The sequence below is a fragment of the Haliotis rubra genome, unplaced genomic scaffold, assembly GCF_003918875.1.
Source record: "Haliotis rubra isolate DU_JTF1 unplaced genomic scaffold, ASM391887v1 Scf8, whole genome shotgun sequence".
Taxonomy (NCBI): domain Eukaryota; kingdom Metazoa; phylum Mollusca; class Gastropoda; order Lepetellida; family Haliotidae; genus Haliotis; species Haliotis rubra.
In genome coordinates this window covers 3683847-3709109 of record NW_025767523.1, presented here as the reverse complement: position 1 = coordinate 3709109, position 25263 = coordinate 3683847, and the positions used below count along the sequence as shown (strand labels likewise).

The window sequence follows — 25263 nt, the reverse complement described above, 5'->3', positions numbered from 1 at the left end:
TAATATGCTGGTAGCTGATGGGAGGCGAAGAACCTTTGTCCGCATCAGCAAAGTCTGTCTCTGAAATGGTGTCTATATTAGGTTCAACTAGGTCCTAATAATATCCAGTTGGTGATATTTTGAAACAGGTCAGGCAGAAAATATCTTTACATTTGAAAGTATGCTACAACAGTTAGCGTTAATAATAAATATGTGAAATATTGAATTGATCATATATCAGATGATAATATATCAGTGTGACTACAACCTCTGTACTGAGTGAGTGAGTGAGTGAGTGAGTGAGTGAGTGAGTGAGGTGAGGTGAGGTGAGTGAGGTGAGGTGAGGTGAGGTGAGGTGAGGTGAGGTGAGGTGAGGTGAGGTGAAAAGGGGTTTATTGTTGTACTTAAAAATATTTCGCTCATATGACGATGTGCATGCGTGTGAATGTGTGGCTGCTTGTACTAGCCCACACTCAAGCTGGTTTTATAGTGCTTAGATACCATGCAGCAGTTAAGCATGAATACCCCTACTCAGACACATTATACTGACTCCGAGCCGACCAGTCCTTGTTTTACCCATTAATGCCGAGTGCCAGGCAGGGACCAACAAGTACCATATTTTAACGTCTTTTGGTATGACGCGGGCCAGGGATCGAACCCGCGACATTCCACACTCTGAGTGCGTCAGTGATATCACGCACATGTTCACGTGTTTGTATATGCGATCAATTCAACTCAGAATAAGTCTGTAATACAAAATGGTTTAAGGATGATCTACACACAGACTTGCAATGCCTTCCACCATATTTGCCAAGTCAAGGTATAGATGTGCCATCGATATACACCTCAGAACCTACACTTGTACAAAGCTCCTATCATATAAACAAAGCATGTCATAGTGCTGAAGTTACTAGCTTTAAAAGATACAGGAGTTCACTTAAAAGGGTGAAAAAATTCTCTGTTTACATCTCACTCAAACAAACTGAGCTAAATGGCTTGCATGTTTGTTCTGGGTGTCTTAATTGTTGAGCAACGTGTCGCCTTGCTTAGTTCTTCAGAATTTCTGCTAGAACATGTCATTGGGGCCTAGAAGAACATCACTGGCACTAAGAATGGGAATGTTTAAGTTTTCTGGCATTTTAACCACACCCCAAAAAATACTACTTCCAAATAAGGGGAAAGAAAGTGACATTATGCAAATTGAGGTTTTAAATATAGCTCATTGCTTTACTCTTTGACTGAATATCTTTGCATGTTTTCCAATCCAAAACCAGTCCATCATATTCATAATCATATTGAGATACAATGACCCCACGCTCATCGACACCTTTACTTCAGTATTTGTGAATGTGTGTTTAGGAAGTTAACTCATTCATGAAAACAGAAAATCAAAACCCTATGGCATGAGAGCAATGCCTATTGGCGCCACAACTGGTCCAATTTACCATTAAATGAAGAATTTTGAAGCAGTTTCCCCACAGGGACATAACAGTAAGAGTCCCATCTGCTGGGATTTTCTCCAGCTTTACTGCTCAGCATGATCAGGCTCCGAGATATTTTCCTTGCCACTAGTTACACTTCATCAAACGTTTGATACCAATAAAATGTTCTGTATCTCCCGAGGTTTGCCTGCTGCCAAACTGAATTTTGGTAATTCAGGTGTAGCTATTTACTGGTTGTGATGCTATTTTACAACTCAGGGAGTATAGATTTTCAGCAGATTTTTTGAAATATCAAGAGATCTGTGCGACTTTACATTACCTCAACCAATAAGCAGCTGACTCCCCTCTTGTGAAGATTGGAATGGCTCTGAGTTTAAGGTGGATTAAACCCAAATAAAACAAATGGGATGGAAATTTCACATCTATTCCCTAAAACATCCATATTGTATTTGATTATTTGATTGTCTTGACATTTGCTGGTAACATGGAATTCTTAAAGAATATACATTTTCCACAGGATAGAAAATGTGATGCAAACATGATATTCCCTCTGTTATGAGATTTATTTTACATACATTGTTAACATCGGAGGTACAGATAAGCTGCGTATCTGCGTAAATTACGCAAATATTTATATGAAAATGCAATTCCTATTAAGTCTATTGCGTACAAGTACGCTTGAATTTTTGAAAATACTCAATAAGTTTGATCTTACATGCATACACACATGAATGTCACATTTTAGCTTGCGTACCGGTGGTGAGATAAAATAACTGAGGTATATTGAGAGGTTTTATTTCAACATGTGAACTTGGCTACTTGCAGTCTTTCTTATCGTTTTTCATATTACAGATCAAATATGAATAGCAAACACGTAAACCGGTACAAATTTATGGAAAATGCTAAAATACCCAATTCAGTTGGATTGAGGTGGGTACAATATATTTGGTTACTCAAAGGAAAATTAGGATACCCAAACACAAGTGAGTACATAACTCAATGACCCAAAAAGTTATCTGTAGCTCTGAACATACAGGCAAATGTTTGAAACTGAAAATAACAATGGTTGTAACATTGCTACAAAAAACTGAGTGTGTGAGTGAGTGAGAGAGTGAGTAAATTAGTGAGTGAGTGAGCATGGTTTTACGCTGCTATTAGCAATGTTTTAGCAATATCACGGCTGGGAACACCAGAAATGGGCTATATACATTGTACCGATGTGGGGAATGAAACCTTGGTATTTAGCCTGACGAGCGGACGCTTCAACCATTAGGCTAATCCACCGGCCCTAATAAACTTTGATACTTTAAAACATTAAAAGTTGTTGATATACATAGCATATGTATACAAACTATCAGGCTTACAAGCTGGTGTAGATAATGAGATAGTGTAGTATATCAGTTATATATCGGCTTATCAACTAGATGTGGATGACAGCCAGTCTCAAAGACTCAAGAAATTAATTAAACGAGCCCAGCTCAAATCTAGATTGCCTCAACTCCAGTAAATTATTTCTGAAATTAAGAATAGTTCTGGGACCCTTTTGGTTTATTTTTATATTTTGAGATACATATCACTTAAGATAACTTCATTTCTGGAACTTAATGTCAGTCAAGAGGGAGGAAACCGAAAAATCGAGAAAATCTCAGGTCTGAACCTCCTAACGCAGGTTTCTGGTGCACGTAAGGGACTTAACTCTTCACATGGATTGCAATGTCCTTCTGTCTGTCTGGTCTCTATTCAAGATTTTAATCAAGCCAAACCTCTATACTTATTTTCACTTTACCATAATGAAAAGATATTATTTCCACCAATAACTGTCGAATTTGTGCCATTCTATCAGTAGCCATCAGTGTAATTAACTCAGAAGTACCACAGATGACTGGTATGGTCTGTGAATGGGAAGTACTAGTGCGCCACAATTTGGCCTCGGCAAGGCGGTGACTATTAATTTTTCCCACTTATCATTCTCTGGAACCCATAAAGGATGCCCATTACTGAAGATCTTGGTGCCATTACTAGATTGGCCAAAGCAATATATATGATAGGGACATTTCCTTTAGCTAATGGTTGCTCACGTGATATCCCCGATCAAAGCAAATTGTCACAAACTGTAGACTAAAGGTTTAATATTAACTACAAAACCTGGTACCTGTTTGAAGATGATATAAGCATTCTTAAAAGATTGATTGGCAGTGACTGAGTGACCTACTTGTCTACGATATGTATTTCCTCCTGTCATATTGCATTGTAATAATCTGAGATGTGACATTCGGTGATCTATTGCATGTTAGTTTCAGCTTGTCAGGATGACCAGTGCAGGGACTCACCATTAATCTTATTAACAACTCGTACATTTCGCATCTATATCAGATGTTTGTATTGATGGTTCTATATATAACTCCGGATCGCATGTAACGCCAACTGATTTGGAAAGTTCACAAACAGTGTTTGGGCAGGTACTTTTAAAGCTGAACAAATTGATTTGATTGAGCCTTTTTAATAAAAAATTGTTTCAAAGTTTTATCGCATGGTGAAAATCACTGGATTGTGTGGTCCAGACTCGATTGTTTACAAACAACATTGAACAGCTATAATACTGCTGAAACAAATACATACTCATGATATAGACAGAATGTGGCTGAAATAGCACCAATGTGATGCTAAATATTAACTCACTGAATCACTGTATGAATATAATATACTTATGTAAAAAAATAAAGGGACCATTGTGAAACATTTACTTCAAGGGGAATATACTACCCGGTTTTATATAGTAGTATTTAATTTATGATGCAAGAAAAAGCGGAATATGATAATATACAGAGTGTCAATATACAGAGTGTCAATATATACATTGGCAAAAGTGACTCCATTTCAGGATATATACATACGTCTTACATGGTTCTCTTAATAAATGATATCTCATTTATTTCCTGAACTGAATGAAGTTATACAGATAACATTTATTCCACTTAGAAACCAAACAGATCAGGAAAAATAACTAGAAATATTGCATATTAATAATATTTCTAAACACAAAGTACCCATGTGTCGATATTAAACTGACATCTTATTTCCCCCAGTTTCGCAAACGGGATCACTTTTCTCATCCTTGAAACTATCAATATCAGATTACTCATTGGTAACAGCAATTAAACTGGGAGCCAGCATCGGTCAGTGTGCAAATATCTCCATCAATTTCAAATCATTACCTACATTTTCCTGTCTACGTTTTCTTAATTGGGACAAGTGGAATTGATTTTTGGACAAGCTGTGGCCTAAATTCAGCAACCGATTTCTCCATCAGCCATGGCCATTGCAAAAGAAGTCAATGGATAAAATCGCCAAAGCAAATGTATTGACAGTTGTCCCACCGAAAAGGCAATGCAATTGATTTCTAACACAGACCAGACACCGATTCTGACCTCTGAAGGCTGCAGGGAAAGTTTATGACGAATGATTAGGTGTGTTTAAACGTTCCATGATCCATTCTGTAAATGAAAGATAGAATCATGAAATTGAGATTTTTGTTGAAGGACATTATCTATTGCCCAAAATGGACGTGCAGGTGATAGTTAATGCAGATGTATAATGTCAGGTAATACCACTATTGCTGAGGGTAACTTCAATATACTGAAAGTGATGACCATTGAAGCAACACAAGTCTTCAATGTACTGAATCTACTACTGTAACTAAAGTTACAGCACAAGTCATCAATGTTGTGACAGTTATGACCACTAATGTAGTGTACAGACAGCTACGACCTCTAATGCCGCACGCCATGAATGTACCAACAGTTAAGTCAACTAATGCAGCACGCCATGAATGTACCAACAGTTAAGTCAACTAATGCAGCACGCCATGAATGTACCAACAGTTAAGTCAACTAATGCAGCATGCCATGAATGTACCAACAGTTAAGTCAACTAATGCAGCACGCCATGAATGTACCAACAGTTAAGTCAACTAATGCCGCATCGCCATGAATGAGTGAGTGAGTGAGTTTAGTTTTAACTCAGCAATATTCCAGCTAGCATGTCTGTAAATAATCGAAGTCTGACCAGACAAGTGATCAACAGCATGAGCATCGATCTGCACAATTGGGAACCGATGACAAAGTCAACCAAGTCAGCTTAAACTGACCAGTTACGACAAGATAGTCGCCTTTTATGGCAAGCACATGGGTTGCTGAAGACCTATTCTACCCCGGATCTTCACGGGTCCCATGAATGTACCAACAGTTAAGTCAACTAATGCAGCACGCCATGAATGTACCAACAGTTAAGTCAACTAATGCAGCACGCCATGAATGTACCAACAGTTAAGTCAACTAATGCAGCACGCCATGAATGTACCAACAGTTAAGTCAACTAATACAGCAGAAGTTGTCAGTGTACTACAGCAGCACGTGACATCAGTGTTGCAACACTGCAACCACTCATGCAGCACAAGCCTTCAATGTTTAAACAGTTGTGGCAACTAATGAATCAGCATGCTGATGGTTATGAATATTATTCAAAACTTTATGGCTGATATTTAAAGATACATGTGGACCTTAAATTAACCATTTATTGAAACAGAGGGCAATATGTACAGATAAAAAAATTAACTTCCCATTTCCAGCTCATATCTACAACCTATTGTATTTAGGCATCTATGTTTTTCGGTACTATATTGGCTATATTGCCATTTGTAAAGGAATACATTTGATTTGTCATCTGTGGTTAAAGTACAATAGTAATACTGCCGGAAGAGTACTGAACGCGGGCTCGATGGGGTAGCCTAATGGTTAAACTTGTGGGTTTCGCGTAAGTCATAAATGTTTCAGATCTACATCACTTCCAGCTCTTCTCTTATCAAGCACAGTTTCACAGATATATATATATATACATTGAGTGGAATTTGGTGTTGAAACACATCGAGGGGGAAAATATTGGATGTGAACTAATGTTATATGAGGAACACATATATTAATTACAGAAGTTGTCATCAATAAATTTCTCCCTCACTATGCATTTTGGTTGAAAAATGGATTGACAGGATTTGAGTTGGCCCCTACCTGCAAATATGAGTGAGTGAGTGAGTGAGTTTAATTTTATGCAGCTTTTAGCAATACTAGTATGCAAGTGGAGTGAGTGGGCTTCACACATTGTACCCATGTGGCCAACGTGACTGTGTGGCCAGTGATTTGAAGGTACTGAGTGTCACATGCTGCCAGTGACTGTGTGTTAGTGTTGAAGGGTCACATGCCAGTGACGGTACTGAGTGTCACATGCCGCCAGTGACTGTGTGTTAGTGTTGAAGGTACTGAGTGTCACATGCCGCCAGTGACTGATGAGTTGATTGTATCAGTACTGTGTCACACCAGTCACAGGTGGACGTTATTTGCATATCACACGACCAACACCAACAGCCCTTAGAGATAGGTCAACAAAGTCAGGGAACTTTGATTCTTCAGCTCTAAATTGTCATGATAAATTTGAATTGAAATGCAGTTCTATAATATGTAAACTGCAGCTGTTAGATTTGAGAAAAATAACATGACAGTTTTTGACTGCATCTGGCAATTTGGGGATTTTTGTTTATTGGGGATTTGTTTGTTTGTTTATTGGTTTATTTGTAAAGGGTAATCTGTACATGGGGTAAGTGTACCCAGAGTGAGTGGCATTGGGGGTTATCAATACCTGGGTAAATTGATGTATTTTCATATATATTATTAGCATTGACAGCTTCGATATCAGTGTGATTAGAGTAGCCTTCACCATTAGACTGACTGAAATAGACACAGCTTCACCACTGAATGATTAGAATAGATATGAATACAATATCAGACTGATTAGAACAGACATGGCTTCAATCTCAAATGGATTAGCCTTGACACTGCTTCAGTATCAGACTGATTAGAATAGATACAGCTTCACAAACCAACTGATTGTAATAAACATGGCTTCACAATAGCAGATTGATTAGAACAGAAATCACTTCAATCTGAAATAGATCAGCCTTGACACCGTTTCAGTATCAGGCTGATTAGAAAAGACATGGCTTCAAAATCAAACAGTTTTTATAGATAAGACTAACACTAACAGTAGTAGAATATTTAAGATTCTTACGTGAACCAACAATTACATCACATACATTTAGCTTTCCCCAAAACTTTACAAAAGATTCCACCATTTCACAAAGCAGGCCCAACCATATCATGCATATTCATCCATGCCTTGAATACTGATTGAGGAATTCCTTATATCTAAACAGGCACAGCTCCCCAGCAGTAGCGTCAAGTCACTGTACTAAGTAACACTGCTGAATCTGTAAACTTCCGGCCAGGATGGGTCTAGCAGGACTGTATCTGTAGCCTCCCTCTTCCTATCTTGTCTATAAACCATATCACACTTAGAAAGTGTTTGAGGGAAATGCAATGTACAAGCAATGTACAAGCAATGTACGAGTCTCATGATGGTCTAATTGGCCTGAGCTGCTTCCGTTTCACATAACTCATGTTCTCCGGCAATGAAATCATCTTGCTTCAGCCATCACCTGGCTATCTGGTGCCTAACATTCCAACATACAACATGAGGTGATCAGAGACGTTTCCTCTGATATAAACAATTTATGTTTATGAAAATCTAGGTTACTGTTACTGAACAACAGGAAGGAATGCTATTGATGGCTTTTTTCATCTTTGGAAACACTCTTAAGTGTAGCTGTGAAATGACTTGGTTTTCATTTTAATGAAAAATGTATTGGTTAAAATTAGAATGAATGAAATAACTAGATTAGAAATTATGAAAACCTAATCACACTTGTCATGCTTTTCTGATACATTTCTAAAATATTTGTCTGAAAATGTTGGTATTGTCAATTGATATTGAGAGGCAAATATTTCTTGAAATTGAGCATGTTTCCATGTTGTCTAAACTTAAACTTAGGGAAATTTGTTATCTGAATTATACTTTTTAATAATGACTGTAAATTCAAATTTAAATTTAAATAGAAATTAAACTGCTATGATAGAATGAACACTGTAAAGTGTTTTCTTTCTCTGTTCTGACACATATTTGGGTCGTTTTCCCATCTAAAGTACACAAATAACCCTCATCATCCGAACCAAAAATAGGGAATAGCTAAAATATTACAGACAACTCACAACACTTGCCAAATATACAAGAACATACCTAGTGAGCTGCGATACTTAATTATGCAATCACTTCAAAATGGTATACAAATTATATACATGCTAATTGAAGCCCTTGGGATGATCCAGACTGTTAAACAGTTGTGTGGAAACTAGGAGCATATGTTGGGATGTACATTTTGCCTATCACCAATTTCCCTGGCCATGTGTTAGTTACCTATGCCTTCCCCTATGGGATTGTATATGAATTGAGTCAATATGTATTATATCATGTACATTACAGCAGTTACTGCTGAGTGCATTCATGTAACTATGTTAAACCTGAAGAGGACATGAGTCAATTTCATATAAACATATGTACATTTCTCTACATGCGATCCGGAACAGAAATATTGCAGATAAATATTCAGTGGAATATATTTACAGTTAATATACCATATGTAATGTGTGTTGCTTTCAATATTTAAAATTCTAAGTACCGATATAACATCTGTGCTTATATTAAAAAGCATGTCATGTTAACTTCAGTGGAAAGCAATGTTCTTTCGTTATTCATTATATTTAATGCTCTGATAAGTTGATAGATTACCATAATTATTCTATTGATGTGAAACCGAAACAATTCTGAAATGTTTAGATGGTTGTATAATTATAATTAGAATACAAATATGATAAATATAGTAAGCTGTTTCAAAGAGGTGAGGTTGAGCGGAGGACTGCCTTGCTGGTTATCTGATAATTTGATAAATAAAAGGCAAAACATTTTTGAAATAACCATGTTTGGTTAGTCAGGGCCAGATTACTCATTTAATAGACCAGCAAGTCCAACATTTTGAAAATAAAGATAAAAAATGTTGGTATTTATTATACTTTCTTAGGTATTTTTGACAACATTAAAAATGAAGCTTAGCTCAATGTTCATCACACTTCTTTGTCTTATTTCTCCTGCCTCTTGTAACATTGGTTATTTTGAACAAGAAACTGTTTAAAAACTGAAAAAGTAAATTGGTTTGTGCTGGCAAAAACCCTCAGGTCATTAAATTTATTCAAATTTAGAATTGTATGCTATTGAAATTCAGAGCAGTGTGTTGCCCCAGAATGTTTTGATAAAAATAAAAATTGAAATTAATAAAACTTTTGTGTTCATTCCCATACAGAAATTCATAATATAAACAGGCATTAACTACTGGTTTAGCACAAACTACTGGAGATGCTGGCTAGCAATAGCCTCTGCTTGTGTGTGTAGTGCTCAACTGAAGTAAATAAAAAAAGATTATTTAGTTTCCATATAAAAAAAAGTAGGCTTTTACATTTTTCACTTGTAGTATCCATGGTTACAATTTTTAAGCACATCAATATTAAAAGCCATCACAAAGGAGTTCATTTCAACATACTGCCACACGGAAATGTACATCTGCTATCACATGTTGGAATCAATGGACAATTACATCAGAGCTACACCTTCACATACAAGAGTGCCAATGATGGGGAATCATTACAAGAAACAATGGAAGCTTTTTGAAAAATTTAGTGTGGTGGATCTGTCAGGGTTGAGCCAGGTGATACTTTGTTGTTGTGGGTGACAAAACAAACAGATGACTGCCTTGAGTGATCGAACAGGTCTGGGACTTAATTGGACAAGATGTATCATTAATATTGTGTATGCCTTTGGGAACTCTTCTAGACATGGCAACTTTACAAATGCGGTGATCAATTTGATTTGTATGAATTATGCAAACGTTCAGGTATAATGACTTTGCTTTTCCCGAGAACTCCAAACAGGAAATGTGTTCAGTTACCTTGTTGATTTCAGATGAATACATGAACTAATCAACAGCATGCTAAATGTTACATAAACCTAGAGCCTCTTGTTGTTTGACTCTAATTAAGGATATTTCAAATTCAATACAGTTAGAAAAGAATAACCAACAACTAAATAGATGTGCCTACAATATAGCATACTAAATGTTACTGAAACATTGAAGCTCTTGTTGTTTTACTCTTCCTAATTAAAGATGATATATAAAAAACAACAAACTTAGGAAAAAATATCCAACAACTTAATATTGTGTCTTATGTGTATACTTAGTCTGCTCTGTCATACAAACCCTGAAACAAATATATCCAAGAAAGCCCATTCAAGTCTAGATTATGTGGCAAGTCTAGATTTCCAGAGTTTCTGAAAATGAAGAAAGTCTCAGGGCTCCTTTTCATTATATTGTATTTTTTTAATCATTAACTGTTGTTTTTTTTCTGTAAAATATGTTTATTTCCGAGACTAGTTGTTAGCCTAGTGCATACTATATAGCATACTATATAATACAAAAACTCTTGTTGCTTTACTCATTCTCATTACAGATGATAATATTTAAACTATATGAGATAAGAATATCCAACGATGTAGTGTTGCATGTTATATGCGTACCCATTGAAAATATTGCAAATATTTTGCATTGCAAGTCCTGTGGAATGATAAAACTGTGGGTGTATGAATCATTAAAAGTCATCATAATTACAGACACATGTTATACACATCTGACATTTCCAGTCTGGCTCGATGTTCTGGAAGTTTGGTATGAATGGATCATGTTCTTCCTTGTTTCTCTGACATCCAAGTCAATGCAAGGCTTAAGGCTTCTGAGCTTGCATAATGCTTTTAAGTCTGTACATCTCATGGTACTTATGTGATTCAGGCCATGTGGTGCTTTCCTGGGACCTTCTTGTTCCTGATTTGGACCTCTCCAACAAACCGCTTCTAATGATGATAGAACATAGAAAAGACTTTCCCTTTATGCTGATGTAAAAGTGTTCACGATGAAAATCACATAAAGATTTTAACATATTAATGATAACATAAAACAGCAGCGTTCGAAATACCTGCCTGACCGACTGCCGGGGCGGGTTATTTTCAACATGGACTGCCAGATTCTCAAATTCACCTGACCGGCAGTCAGGTTAAAATTTAGACATGATAATAAATCATTAATAATTCACTCGTAAACATAAATGATGAATTCCAATTGGATGATAAACTACGTCGCTTGTCGCACCTAAATTATTTTGCGGGCAGGTAAGTTTTGGTAAGGGCTGGCAAGTTTTACATCTAACCAGCCCTGTGATCTGGCTGAAAAGTTTGGGAGTTTCATACCCTGAAAACAGACTTGCCAACTTTACTAAAATTATTGACTCCCCAGAGTATCTTACAACCCCTGGAACCATCCTCCATCTCAGCATTATTTTGAGCCCAGTTTGAAAAAAAAAACCCACAAATTTAAAAGTAGATTTCCATCTATGATTTCAATGAGCAGGGATTTCACCGGACATCATCTCAACCGATACAAGCTTGTAGAATTGTAGAATAAAGACTTCACTAACTGTCTTTCTTAGGAAAACGTCTCCTCAAGTTGAAAAATCACTTATTACAGTCTTGTGAGTCATTTTATTACCTCGAGGGCTCACTTTGGTAGTTAATTTCAAGCTCATGAGTGAGAAATGCTTTGTTATGTTTGTGAGAAGAGAAATGGGTCTTGTTTATTTCACCTACTGTCGGAAATGGGCTGAAAGGAATGGATCATAATAAATCCATTCCATGGATCCATTTGCAAAAGTACACTGGATTAATGACTATGGGTTCTTCTATTCCTTTGAGAAAAATCAAAATAACCAGTCCTTAAAATAATGGACATCAAGATACATTACTAATGCACATAAGCTGAGTGAGTGAGTGAGTTTAGTTTTACACTGCTTATAGCAATATTCCAGCAATATCACTGTGGGGACACCAGAAATGGATTTCACACATTGTGCACATGTGGGGAATCGAACCTGGGTCTTCAGCCTGATGAGTAAACACATTAACCACTAGGCTACCCCATCACCCGAGTGAGTGAGTGAGCGAGCGAGCGCGAGCGGATTTGGAATAATGCTACTTTGTACAATAATTCAGCTGTATCAGCCTCAAATGATGGGGTACATTACCACTTCGGTGAAATCCATGAGCAAAGCTATGTCACTGAGATACCAAGAAACATACTCTGGACAAATTAGGATGAAACTGATGATTGGACGGATGATTGGCATACCCAAGGGAGAACAGTGAAAATACAGAACCTCAGATGATTGGCATACCCAAGGGAGAACAGTGAAAATACAGAACCTCAGATGATTGGCATACCCAAGGGAGAACAGTGAAAATACAGAACCTCAGATGATTGGCATACCCAAGGGAGAACAGTGAAAATACAGAACCTCAGATGATTGGCATACCCAAGGGAGAACAGTGAAAATACAGAACCTCAGATGATTGGCATACCCAAGGGAGAACAGTGAAAATACAGAACCTCAGATGATTGGCATACCCAAGGGAGAACAGTGAAAATACAGAACCTCAGATGATTGGCATACCCAAGGGAGAACAGTGAAAATACAGAACCTCAGATGATTGGCATACCCAAGGGAGAACAGTGAAAATACAGAACCTCAGATGATTGGGCCACCCTTGTGCCTCTTCACTGTTGGAGTGCATGAACATACTTTAGGTGTTGACATATTTTTACCCGTTACACATTACTTGTTTATCATCAAGAAATTTACTGGATTTAAAACAGCTGTGGGGAAGATATTCTTGAAGAAATACTGCATTAAAGTAGATAGACAAGTTAGGGTGAGGGGGGAAATGTAAAACCTGCATTTATCTGATTAACACACACCTCTGACATATTTCACATTGTAAGTCAACTAACATCAAGCTTTAAACAAAATTTCTTCGGTGGAATTTGGGATAAGACCAAACTTGGCATAATTAAATAAAAAAACACAAATAAATTTCCTGTACATTTGGAATGATTTTTTGCCTTCACAACTGTCAGTAGTTTTAGGGAAAATTTACTTTCATATCAATTTGAAACTGATAAATTCCAACAGAAAAAACATCCAATATTTAAAAAAACTCTGTATCTTGCCCCCCAAAAAACATTTCCAATATACACAAATATTTGATAAAAGTACATTGGAAATCAACAAAACAGTACCTAAAACCTTTTTCAATATGTTGTGCTTGTTTATTTCAATTTCAGCCCACTTGGTTATTATCAGTATCCTTCATCTGTATCATGAAAGTAACTGAAGCTTGGTAATAATAAAGTTCACAGACAGAACAAGAATAACCCTCCCTGGAGTAAATATCTCAAACTGTTAAGATGGAAATCTTACAAACTAAGATGGAATGTGTTCTAAATGACAATATATCTCTCAAATTCATTCCTATTCTCTCAGAGTTGCCCGTTTATGGTCAAATAATGTTGATATGTGTGTCATTCATTGCAAAATAATTGCATTGTATTCCTTGGGACATTATGTGTGGTGGAGTATTTTATGTGCAATGTACAAGATATCAATGCTAAGGTCACTTACCCTGCCCACAGCTGAACCATTTTATTGATAGCCTATAAGGGGTAGGAGCCAAATGTCTAAATGAGATTGGATAACAAACATGAACCTAATTAGGGACATTGTTATGATTAATGTTTGGAGTACCATTATGTTGCTTGAAATATTGCTTATATAACCAATATCAGACTTATCATAAATCCCACATTTATCTGTTATTATTGAGAATATGGATACTACATTTCCATATATCACATTTGTACCACAATATCATCTTTTGCTTTATTTAAAATGATTTGGTAGTTTGTCACAGGAGTACAACAAGGAACATGTTCTTGTCCTATCATTTTTATACAACTGGATAAAAAACCCAGGTAATAAAATGGGTACGTTTTTTGAGCAGCAACATATGTGCATCTATATTCATTTTTCCTGTTTCATAAATTCTATTATAAAAATCATGGTCTCTTCACGAGTGTGCCACTGCCAAAGTTCATACTGGATATTCCCATCAGTGAAGCATCATGCATTTCCTGCATTTCACGTTGATTTATTGAACATATGGTAGTGCCTGTATAATAGCCTATGGATGCAAGAAAATCCATAATGTTACACTCACACAGCTTGTGTACTACACACACCTAGTTGGCCATGTCTGCCATCAATCATGTTTCACGATTTTTCTTTAAACTGAGTGATTGTTAGCTTATACACACACTTAATTGAACATTTCTGCAAACAGGTTTCGCAATTTTACTTTACAATTGATTGCTGGGTAATACACACTATAGGGGGAGTTCTGCAGTCTCACATGTTTAACACTTTGTATTGACAGGTGAGTGAGTAAATGAGTACAGTTTAAATTTATAGTCCATCAGTATCATGGTGGCCTATTAATAATCCAGTCTTACTCAGAGTTTAAAGCATGAAAATGATTGTCACTATTGATCGATTTAGTAATTAAGTTAAGTTTTACGCCGATTTTGCAATATTTCAGCAATATTACGATGGGGGACATCAGAAATGGGTTTCACATATTGTACCATGGGGGAATCGAACCCTGGTCTTTGGCTTGACAAGCAAATGCTTTAACCACTAGTCTACCCCACTGTTCCAACACTATTGGGGTATGATGGCACAGGCCCATGTTTTCAAGGGAAGGTTCTCTGAACGATCACTGCATAACAGTGTTTTAAGAGAACAGCAACCATAGCCCTTGGGTGAAAATGAAACAGAAAGTCTTTCTGTTTGGTTCTTAGTACAAGTTACTTACCACTTAATGCCATCAATGTGTGATTATGCATCCAAATATATATATGAAAGGGTGATTATTCAGGAGTGAGCGAGTATGGTTTTACGCCATTTTAGTAACATTCCAGCCATATCATGGTGGGGGACACCAGAAATAGGCTCAACACATTGTGCCCATGTGGGGAATCGAACCCGGGTCCTCGGCATGATGAGTGAACACCTTAACCACTAGGCTACACCACCTCCCTTATGCAGGAGAATCTTCATACATATAGATATGATAGGCATTTAATGAGACTATCCAACATATTGTCAGTGGATGTCCAGTTTTGGAGCTTGCAGACTTTCTTATCCTTTCATCAGTGTCTTACAAGATGTCATGCTTGCATCCCAAGAACCAGTTTGTCCAACTCCTCACGTCTCTTGGTGCCTTAGGGTTTGGTACCTCCCAGTTTGTTGACTGACATGGGGAGGATTACCAAATTTGCTGTTGTGAACACAGTCCTTCTGGTAATCTGGGTAATCTGGGTAATGCAGAAGGCTGCAGTGTTGAGGAGTCTTCACATTTGCCAAAGAGATCTTGGTGAGTTCAACAAGGTAGTGGTTCCTAGCAGAGTGTTGCTCTGTCTCTTGGCCCAGAGTTAATCATGCCAAGATCACCCTAACCTTCTGTCCTGCATTTATTCATTTTTATCTGATGAAAACCATGATGATGATGGTCTCAAGGTTGGAATGATGGCTCTTGAAATCATAAGAGAATTGTCCACATCATGAAGAACATGACTATGTGGTCTTTACCATACTAAACATATTTGGTGGTTAAATCACGAAGAAATTGCAACATGTACACCACTATTTACACAGACAGAGCAAATAGGTTTATGGAATGGTCAATTCAAACATTAGCACCTTCCTCTGAAGAATGTGACATCACAATAGTACCATTATCCATACTACTATCCCATTCTAATGCCAGACACACATACCTTGGACACATCGCCTTGAAGTGTCAATTTCAACAAATGTTAATCTATTCCACTGACATACTATTTCCCTGTGTCTTTTAAGTGAGTAATTCCACTGTATTTGCTCAACAATCCCATAACACGGAACTCACAGATCGCAGTGAGGAACAAAGGAATCTGGTTGTCTAGCTTGGACTTATACAGAGCAATAACAGGCTTTATTATGAAATCTATATAAATCATTTTTCATTAGTTTCATTATATGTGATTTTGAGACAAACTACTTCAGGCTCATTTTGATCGGGTGATAAGTATCTTCTCTGACATTCTACCAAGAAATGTCCGTCTTTAGTAGGAAGTTCTGGAATTTTCTTGAAATGTTCAGTTGACAAGACACACTATCACCCACATGTGGATAAGGTTGCTTGCTACCTGCACTGCTTCTGGTTCGAAGTTGAGTCTGTGATTGGAAGCGTTATATCTGGATGTGGTACAGAAGTTGACGTAATCTTTGTTGCCAAGGGCTACAAGCTATGGTAATTGAGCCATTATTAGAACAAGAAGTATCATGAAACCGACACTGACATAAATTATAGTGATATGATTAGATACATGTATATATAGCAGAGAGTGATTAAAACAGCATCATAAGATTCAGACTATTCCAATGTATTGAACATTTTGGATTGTAAATGTTTACAATTTCTTTCCTTATGTGAAAGAAGAATCATTGTTCATCTACATCGGAGCATGCTAGCTGATTATCATAGTTAATATAAATATATAATGACTTGAACTTTGAGAATTTGAAACACTGTCTGAATAATGTATATTTATGTGATAGGTGTTCACATTAAGTTCCACTTGTACAACAAAGGTCATATAGAACAAAGATCATATAGGACATGAATATGTCACTGCAATGTCAAATGTTCATTTGTAGAATTTCATAATTTACATGAACACCTGATAACTGGATTCCCTTGAAAACTGTATCATTCGCTCTCTTCAAATATATCACCAATTATGAGCCTGTGACTTGCAATATCGTGGTGCATTCTTCACCGTAATGTCAAGTCTTTCAGGCTGGCACGGCTCTGTTTGCAGATCAATATATCTACCTTATCAGGTGAAGCTGATGACTGGGGACTAGTTGTCACTGCCACAATGGGCTTTATTTTGAGACCGTAACACTGTCCGACTGACGTCATTGGGTAATTCGCGGCTACCGAGACAAATTAGAGCCTAAAAGACCAGAGAAGACTGTGTATAAAAACATGGAGTCATCAATAACATTGTCAATAGCCAAATCTGCGTCCTGGCAAAGACTTACTATGTGTAATGAAGGAAATTACCGCAAAACTATGGCTTTGAAGAACATACAAATTGGGTGATTACCTTTTAAAGGACACTCTTGGATTACACACTTTTAATCATATTTTTTTTCATTTGAAAGACTTTATAATTATATATTATTAAAATATCACTTTAAGAACCCTCTGTCTTGCAATGTTTGACTTTGGTTTGAAAATGTTCAAACAATCAAATATTTTATTGCTGTATTGCCCTTAACCTCCAACAGAATCTGTTTCATCAGATAGTAAAGGCTTGTTATTTTCTGGCATTTATATTCCCAAGTCCCATCCTGGTTAGTGAGTGATTGAGGAATTTTAGACATGACTTCACACAAAATCAGATCAATGTCGAAATCAAACCCGGATATTCATCACTATAACCTCTAAAACTGCCAGAACACTAGGTTCCGGGTTCTGTTGGACATGTTAGTAACATTGACAAGTTCCTTCATTGTAAGTTAATCATTTATGAAAATATCTAATATTTTATGTAACTGCCATAGACGTCAATATTGCTATTGGCAACCTGATTAACAGAACTGCTGAACAAATGCTGATTCATACAGTCATTAGCACAGTAGGTGGTGCTGTGACATAACCTCTGCTGATTAAATGTCGGTACTGACTAGCAACTGACCGATGCCATTACGCAATGAGGGCACACCTAGCACATATCCAGGGCCTTATTAACAGCGAGCCTGAAATGGACATGAAATGAACAAGCATCATTATGCAATGTACACCAGCAAGACTTGCTAGATAGTCAAGGTGTTTCCTTCCTGATTGCTCATCAACTGTGAGACTGACATGCTACATGTTTTCAATGACGGGTATTGTTCATTTAATAAGTGACTATGAGAGTTACCATCAGCTGGCCATATGTTGCTATTGGACATCAATTTCTTAATCAACATGCTTTGCTGGTTACATAGATCGACCTAGATAATAGCGTTTCCGAAATGAGCATGTGAAACATTTCAATCTAACAGAAACATCACAATCATGTATTAAATGCTTCGGCTCAAAATCAACAAATATTAAGTTAGTGAGTATGGTTCAAAGCTGGTTTTTTTAGCAATATTCCCACAATATCAGGACAGGGGACACCCAAAATATGCTTGTGCTAATCTAGGGAATTGAACCCAGGTTTTTGGCATGATGTGTGAATGCTTTACCCACTTGTCTACCCCACCACCCTAAATCTAAAACATCCAAAGTTTCAGCACTGCAAACAAGTGAGTGAGTGAGTTCAGTTTTACGCCGCTTTTAACAATATTCCAGCTTTATCATGGCACGGGGACACCAGAAATGGGCTTCACACATTGTAACCATGTGGGGAATCGAACTTGGGTCTTCGGCGTGACGAGCGAACGCTTTAACCACTAGGCTACCCCACCGCCCCACTGCAAACAAGACACCATGACAGCTCAAAGAGGGAAGAAGCTGGTATCTATGTCTGTACTAATAATTAGTCTCTAAATACATACAACTTTGAAAGTAACACACAACTACATGCTAATTAAACATGAGATACCAATGAGATGAAACTCTGCACAGGAAAACCTGCTTTATTTACGCTTTAGCAGTAAGTCGTCGGCAGAAGGAAAAGGGATGGTTTGGGACTGAGAAACAGATCACCATGTAGAGCCTTAATATTGCAATGTGAAATTAAGTGAATGTCTTTGAGTATTACAGTTATCATTATCAAGTACAGTTCCGGGCCTCATAAAACTAATGTTAGCAGACAAGGCAAAATCGAATTTTGGGACGATTTGCTACATCTGCTAATTGATCAGAACCAAGCCCTTTGGATAAATTTAATCATTAGGCAGATATCTTCAACATGATCTCATGGAGGGAAGCGGTTGTGTGGATAGCATTACCACAGCATAGACACAGCACATGCCAAATGAATTCCGTGAACTTTGACCCTGCCAGTACTGACCCATACTGTAGAGCAGATAACCAACATCAAAGGTGAAGCTGTTGACCCAGCCTGCACAGGAGGGGGAGGGGTGGGGGAGGGTCAGGGTAAGTGGAACCTGTCTGCTATCCATCTGATAGACCACTGGTGCTACTAGGTATTTCCCTTATAGACTCCCTGCCGTGAAGAGCGATTGTACATCTGGGTGATGCCTAACAGTGTGTGATGCACATGTAATACTCTGGCACTTCCTGGTGCTGTCTGCACCATTTGCGAGGATTACCGTACATATTACGTGTAATATTCTGTGCTTTAACCTTTAAAATAACGACAAAATCTACATCCTGATTGTTAAATTCTTACAGTCCGTTCAAATCAAAACATGCTTGAAACTCTGACAACTGACATTGTTTTTTGTTTTCATCATTCTTTTAATATTTCTGACTGTCAAAACATAAAATGTGTTTAATTCAATGTACTTGCTCTTTGTTTCATAACTTCACCTGAAGATCCACAATTTAAGGTATTTTATCATCATTGAATTCACACAAATACCATACATATTTAATCTAAAATATAATTATCTACTTCTCTGTCATTTATTTATGTATTCTTATAACTGAGACCGACTGATCCCAACAGACTATGAGGACACCATCATATTTTGACAAAAAACAGAACCATCTCAAGTCGAGAATGATTTGGCAAGTCTAGTTGCTTCAGCTCTTAAATTAAGAATTTTTCTGGGTTCATTTGGATTTTTTTTAATTGGGTTGGAAGAACATTTTTCTAGTCATAGCTCACCATGATTTGTTTGTTGTTAAAATCACTCAGCAATATTTCAGCTATGTTTGAGCAGCCAGGAAATGATCAAAGTTGGACTGGACAATACTGACACTGACATTGTCAGCAACAATCCACACGGTCAGGGTATCATGACATGCAATACATCAAGTCACTGAACCCGACCATCAGGCCATCTCATTGGTGGAACTCATTGGTTGCGGGAGACTTCTTCAAACCCAGAATCTGTACAGGGGGATGTGATAACTTGGGGTGACTATTGAGGGGACTGTTATTGTGGTACAACTGTTGTGATAGCGTTAGCGATAGTCTACTGCAACATACTATTGTGATAGCGATAGTCTACTGCAACATACTATTGTGATAGCGATAGTCTACTGCAACATACTATTGTGATAGCGATAGTCTACTGCAACATACTATTGTGATAGCGATAGTCTACTGCAACATACTATTGTGATAGCGATAGTCTATTGTGACCAACTATTGCACTACTATTGCAATAGTTTTTTCTCCTTGAATTGTCTCATTTGAAGTCATTTTCCAAATGAATGTATAGTTTATATGAAATAAAAACAAGTTGAAGTAGTTTCAGTCTCTTCTAAAAACTGACAAGAAACTTGAAACTCAGATCAAGTTAACAGTTAACAAGGAACAGGGGCAGATAACTCTAAATCAAAGTGAACAAATCTGGAAATAACTAATTTGCCCTGAGCACTTATCAACGGAAGTCAATTACTAAACGATCGATAGTCACACATACTATCGATGCATCGATAGTTTTTCGTTTCTACCAGCGATTAATTGCTATTGGAGACTCAACAATTGCAATCCATCGATAGTTTGATGCATTGTTACAGTCCTAGTGATACACACTTTGTTTCATGTCAGGAAATGTCCCCTGTGTTGCTCCCCAAGTACCACCAATCCTAACTCCCTCAATCCCCTTGTCTCAGCAGCTGAACCACACCCATCCCCTGACAAGTCCCCACCATCCCACTTCCATGCATTTCCACCTTACTCCCACCCAGTGCAGGAATTCCACCATTCTTACAGTGCCGGACTATTCCCAGCTGGTCTGCTAGCACTTCCAGGAACCTCAACTATGTCGGACTGTGCAGTATTGGGATGGGTGCTGCGCCTGTGTTGGGCCTTTGAGGGGCTCCAGGAATGGGGGATTGACAGGCTCATTTAATATTAATCAGACTCAATCTCACACAATAGTTGATATTCAATTTCTAATATCTATGCCAAAATATGCACATCCAAATTCATCAAATTTATTCAAAATTTTCTATATCAAACCAAATAAATTTTGTTTCCATGTGACCTACAATGTACTTGTAATATGCTGAAATTCTTAACTTTGAGTTCTCCAAACTTTCAGTTAAAATGATAAGCTTGTTTTCAGAATGCGTCTTTTCATCTCTCATGTTAGTACAGAGATGATAAAGAACAAATTGGGAAAGCAGGACCCCTTGTATAGAGCCTCGCAGTATCAGAAGGGACACCAAGACCTTCCTTGCTGATAACATTTCAGGAAAATGCCAACAGTTTAGTTTCTTACAACCACAACTATCTTGTAATCATAATCTCCAAAAGAACACAAAACGGAACCTTTACCCTTCCCTCTCTAAAGGCTACAAAGGAAAAAAATGAAACACGTACACACCCAATATATAAACTCTTTTAAAGATGATTTGATATATTTTCAACAGATTATTTTCATTAGCAAAAAGGACAGCGATTGCTAATCCCACCCAAACATACATAGATGTGTTGTTAAAACAATGCCATTATCTTCTAGGGATCTTTCTAAGCACCGATACATCTGTGTTGAAATGTACACCACAGCTTTCACATGTTGAAAAGAGAATGCAGGCATTTTTTATGAGGTTGCTATTGTATATGTGTTTTACACAGATTGTGAAGGTGCGTTTTATCAGAGCTTTAAACAATACCCATTTCTTGTGAAGATGCTTCCCTCAGCAATGCTCATCATCATGACTGAAATCTACAAGCCGACAACCCTCAAATGCCAAATAAACACAGCATTTAGAAGAGCTCTCACAGCGCGACAACAATCATATATGTAAATAATTGCATTTTAATACAAGTTCCTGGCAGGGACTCATTAGTCGTGAAATCCACATCAAGTAATCCATTTCATGACTGAAATCTACATCAGTGAAATCCAAACCCCAGGCTACTCATCACCAAATACCTCATCCAGGGTCACTGGGAACTCTTAACATGTACAGCAGGAGCTGTTGTCAACAACTTCTTCAACCTTCAACAACAATTTCTTGCAAAATATATCTGCTTGGTTTGTTTACACCCACATTCAAATGTCAACTTTAATAGTTAATGTTTTAAATTTATAGATATAAACATCTTAGCATTTTAATTGTACTTCAGTTTCAATTTTGTTAACAGCTGATGAAACTACCAGCTGTTGCTCATGGTCATGATGTCATTGTTTACATCTTGCAGTGAAATGCATTTCTCTTCTGACAGTCAGGTTGAAATTGATGAGATCAGATTACAGTTAACAATTTAACCTGCTCAAAACAAGATTTACAATTAAATGTGGCAATAATTTCTCTCAAAACCTAGGCACTAAACCAACTATCAGAATGGTTTACCCAACTGAACCAACTGATGGGAATTGGCACTTTTAATAATTAAAACAACCTAACAATGACTAGATTGTGTTCATGGTTCAGGGGGCAAATGTGATCAATACAAACAATAGACTAATGATTAATATACATCACAGCTGAAAACATAGTGTGGGAAATATAATTCCCATTTCAGAAAACATGTTATCTAATGTGGATGTTCAGTTCATCATCTGAAACCTTGGCGTTCATGTATACCAGTCTTAGAGCTAGGTGTCTGTTTACACTAGAGCAATGTACACTACTAAACGTTTACATACGCTTAGGGACGATGAAAACAGACTGATCAATCCTTCTGTAAATTATTTACAACCGTCATCCAGAAAAAGACGAAAGAAATCCAATACATATGTTGATTCTAAAAACAATACAAACACCAACGTCCGACCTCGTCATAAGAAGTAAAAAACACCCGACACACTATCCGCCTATTCATTTCCATGATATGTGAGCCAGCATTAATCATTCTGTTTGAAATGTACATCTATTCCATCACGACTGGTGCATTTTTTCCCCAAACAGATAAACAGCTGATAAAGATTCTCCGTTACATGACGCTAAGCAACCCCTCTTTGAATGTTAGTTGAATAATGACAGAACGCAGTAAGGACGTTTTTCACCAAACAAGATGAAACATGACATTCTTATGCAAGACGTGTCTTAAGACGGTGGATCGTGCAATATCGATGAATCATGGCGCATTCAACATCACTCGCATTCTGCGCATATGGGTGTTTAAATCGATAATCATGATACCTAGTCATCAATGCTCACTATAAAATGGCCAACAATGATATAACGTACATTACCTGATAGGAAATCATCCGTTGAACCACTTCAGCTGAAACTCGAAATTGAACGCACAATATCCATGTATGAGCGAAATGAAATTGGAAATATAATCCCAAAATGACGAACAATATTATAGATAAAAGGATATGGATTTGTGATGGTCTTCAGGCAGACGAAGCGAAGCTTGTTAGTTTGCTTGAAAATTAAGAATGATTTCGCTGGAAATCCGGGAAAGGGTATTTCCTCTTCCTCTTCCTCTTCCCGATCATCACCATCGGAATTGTTTTGTGCCTCCACATCTTTACTTTTCTTCTCATCACTTTCTTCTTCTTCCTCCCTCTCATTTTCTTCCTTCTTTCGTTCCTTGACGCTCAGCTGGCGTCGGAGACCACTAGATTCTTCAGCCATACTTGCCGCACAGCCTAACCTTACATATTATCCAATATTCCCATGCACAGGTGAAACAAAGCAATTTGGTATATCTCGTACTCTCTCACATAATGGTACGGCAACAGAGTTGTGAATTAGACAACTCAGAAGTGGCTGTGCCAAGATCCGCGATGAATGATAGGTGAACACGCCTTCTGAGATCCATTTTAGGCGTACCTGCCTAAATCACGTACCTCAGCGTGGAGGAACTGCCTGGCGGTGCGGCGTACACCATCTGGCTTTACCAATGGGCTCGGCAGCAGCTCCGTGAAGACTACCTGGAAGTAAAGTTACGGCGGAGGTCTACGGTAAGCAGCCAGCTGACTTCCCAGCGAGACGGCTTGTCAATGGAATATTTCCTACAAACTCGAGCCTTGCGAATCGATACCACCGCTACGCGTGCGGTTTGTTCGGGAAGAACTCATTCGGCGGAGAATACACATGCGACAATAGCCCTGCGAAAAAAAACATATCTTCAACGAAAAATTATCCAGTTAGTTAAGCGTTGAAGTTTCCCCCGTGCTGTAAATCACGGATTTCGCGAGGCACAACTTCCATTTTCGCTCCTCTAACCATTCATTTACATTACTCGCAGAATCCCGTGGTAGTGGTCATGTGACCTTATCAAAAGCAAATCTCGTTTGCACATGGCGACGCACAGCTTGTCACCGGCTCCCTCATCTCATGTCGATGGACATATGAAGGTGGAATGCTTATGCTGCCGTTGCTGAAGTGCAAACAGATTTTCGCTCCTGTTGGGAAAATATCCCATATGGATTTTGTGGCGTTTTAATTGTCATGTGTTGCTTTTCCGCTACTGTTTCTGCCGGAATCTTGGACGAGTATCAGCCTGTAATACAAGAAAACATGATAATTAGAAGCTGTCCTATACCATATCGATCTGCGAATGCAACGCGATTAATACCAAGTGCAAATGAACACAACGGTAACAAACGCTGGTTGGTGCACGTGCTTGGTTCACAAGAACCACTGCCTGTATGCGGGTTGCCTGACCTGTTATTTCAACACAGATATATGCGTTTTTGGCATGGAGAGAACCAAGATCTTCGAAACGTCATCGTTAAGTAGTAACGAAACACTGTGAACAAAC

At 37.7% G+C, this 25263-nt stretch overlaps 1 protein-coding gene across 1 annotated transcript in view; it reads right to left on the bottom strand.

Annotated features, from left to right (window-relative positions):
* Nucleotides 1-24970, bottom strand: part of LOC124261410 (voltage-dependent T-type calcium channel subunit alpha-1I-like) — a 179832-nt gene extending 154862 nt beyond the window's left edge. Inside the window, 1 exon segment of the mRNA XM_046695727.1 lies at nt 23872-24970. Within this exon segment, the coding sequence (XP_046551683.1) occupies nt 23872-24131 (260 nt within the window). The 5' untranslated portion in view covers nt 24132-24970.
* Between the last annotated feature and the right edge of the window lie 293 nt (nt 24971-25263).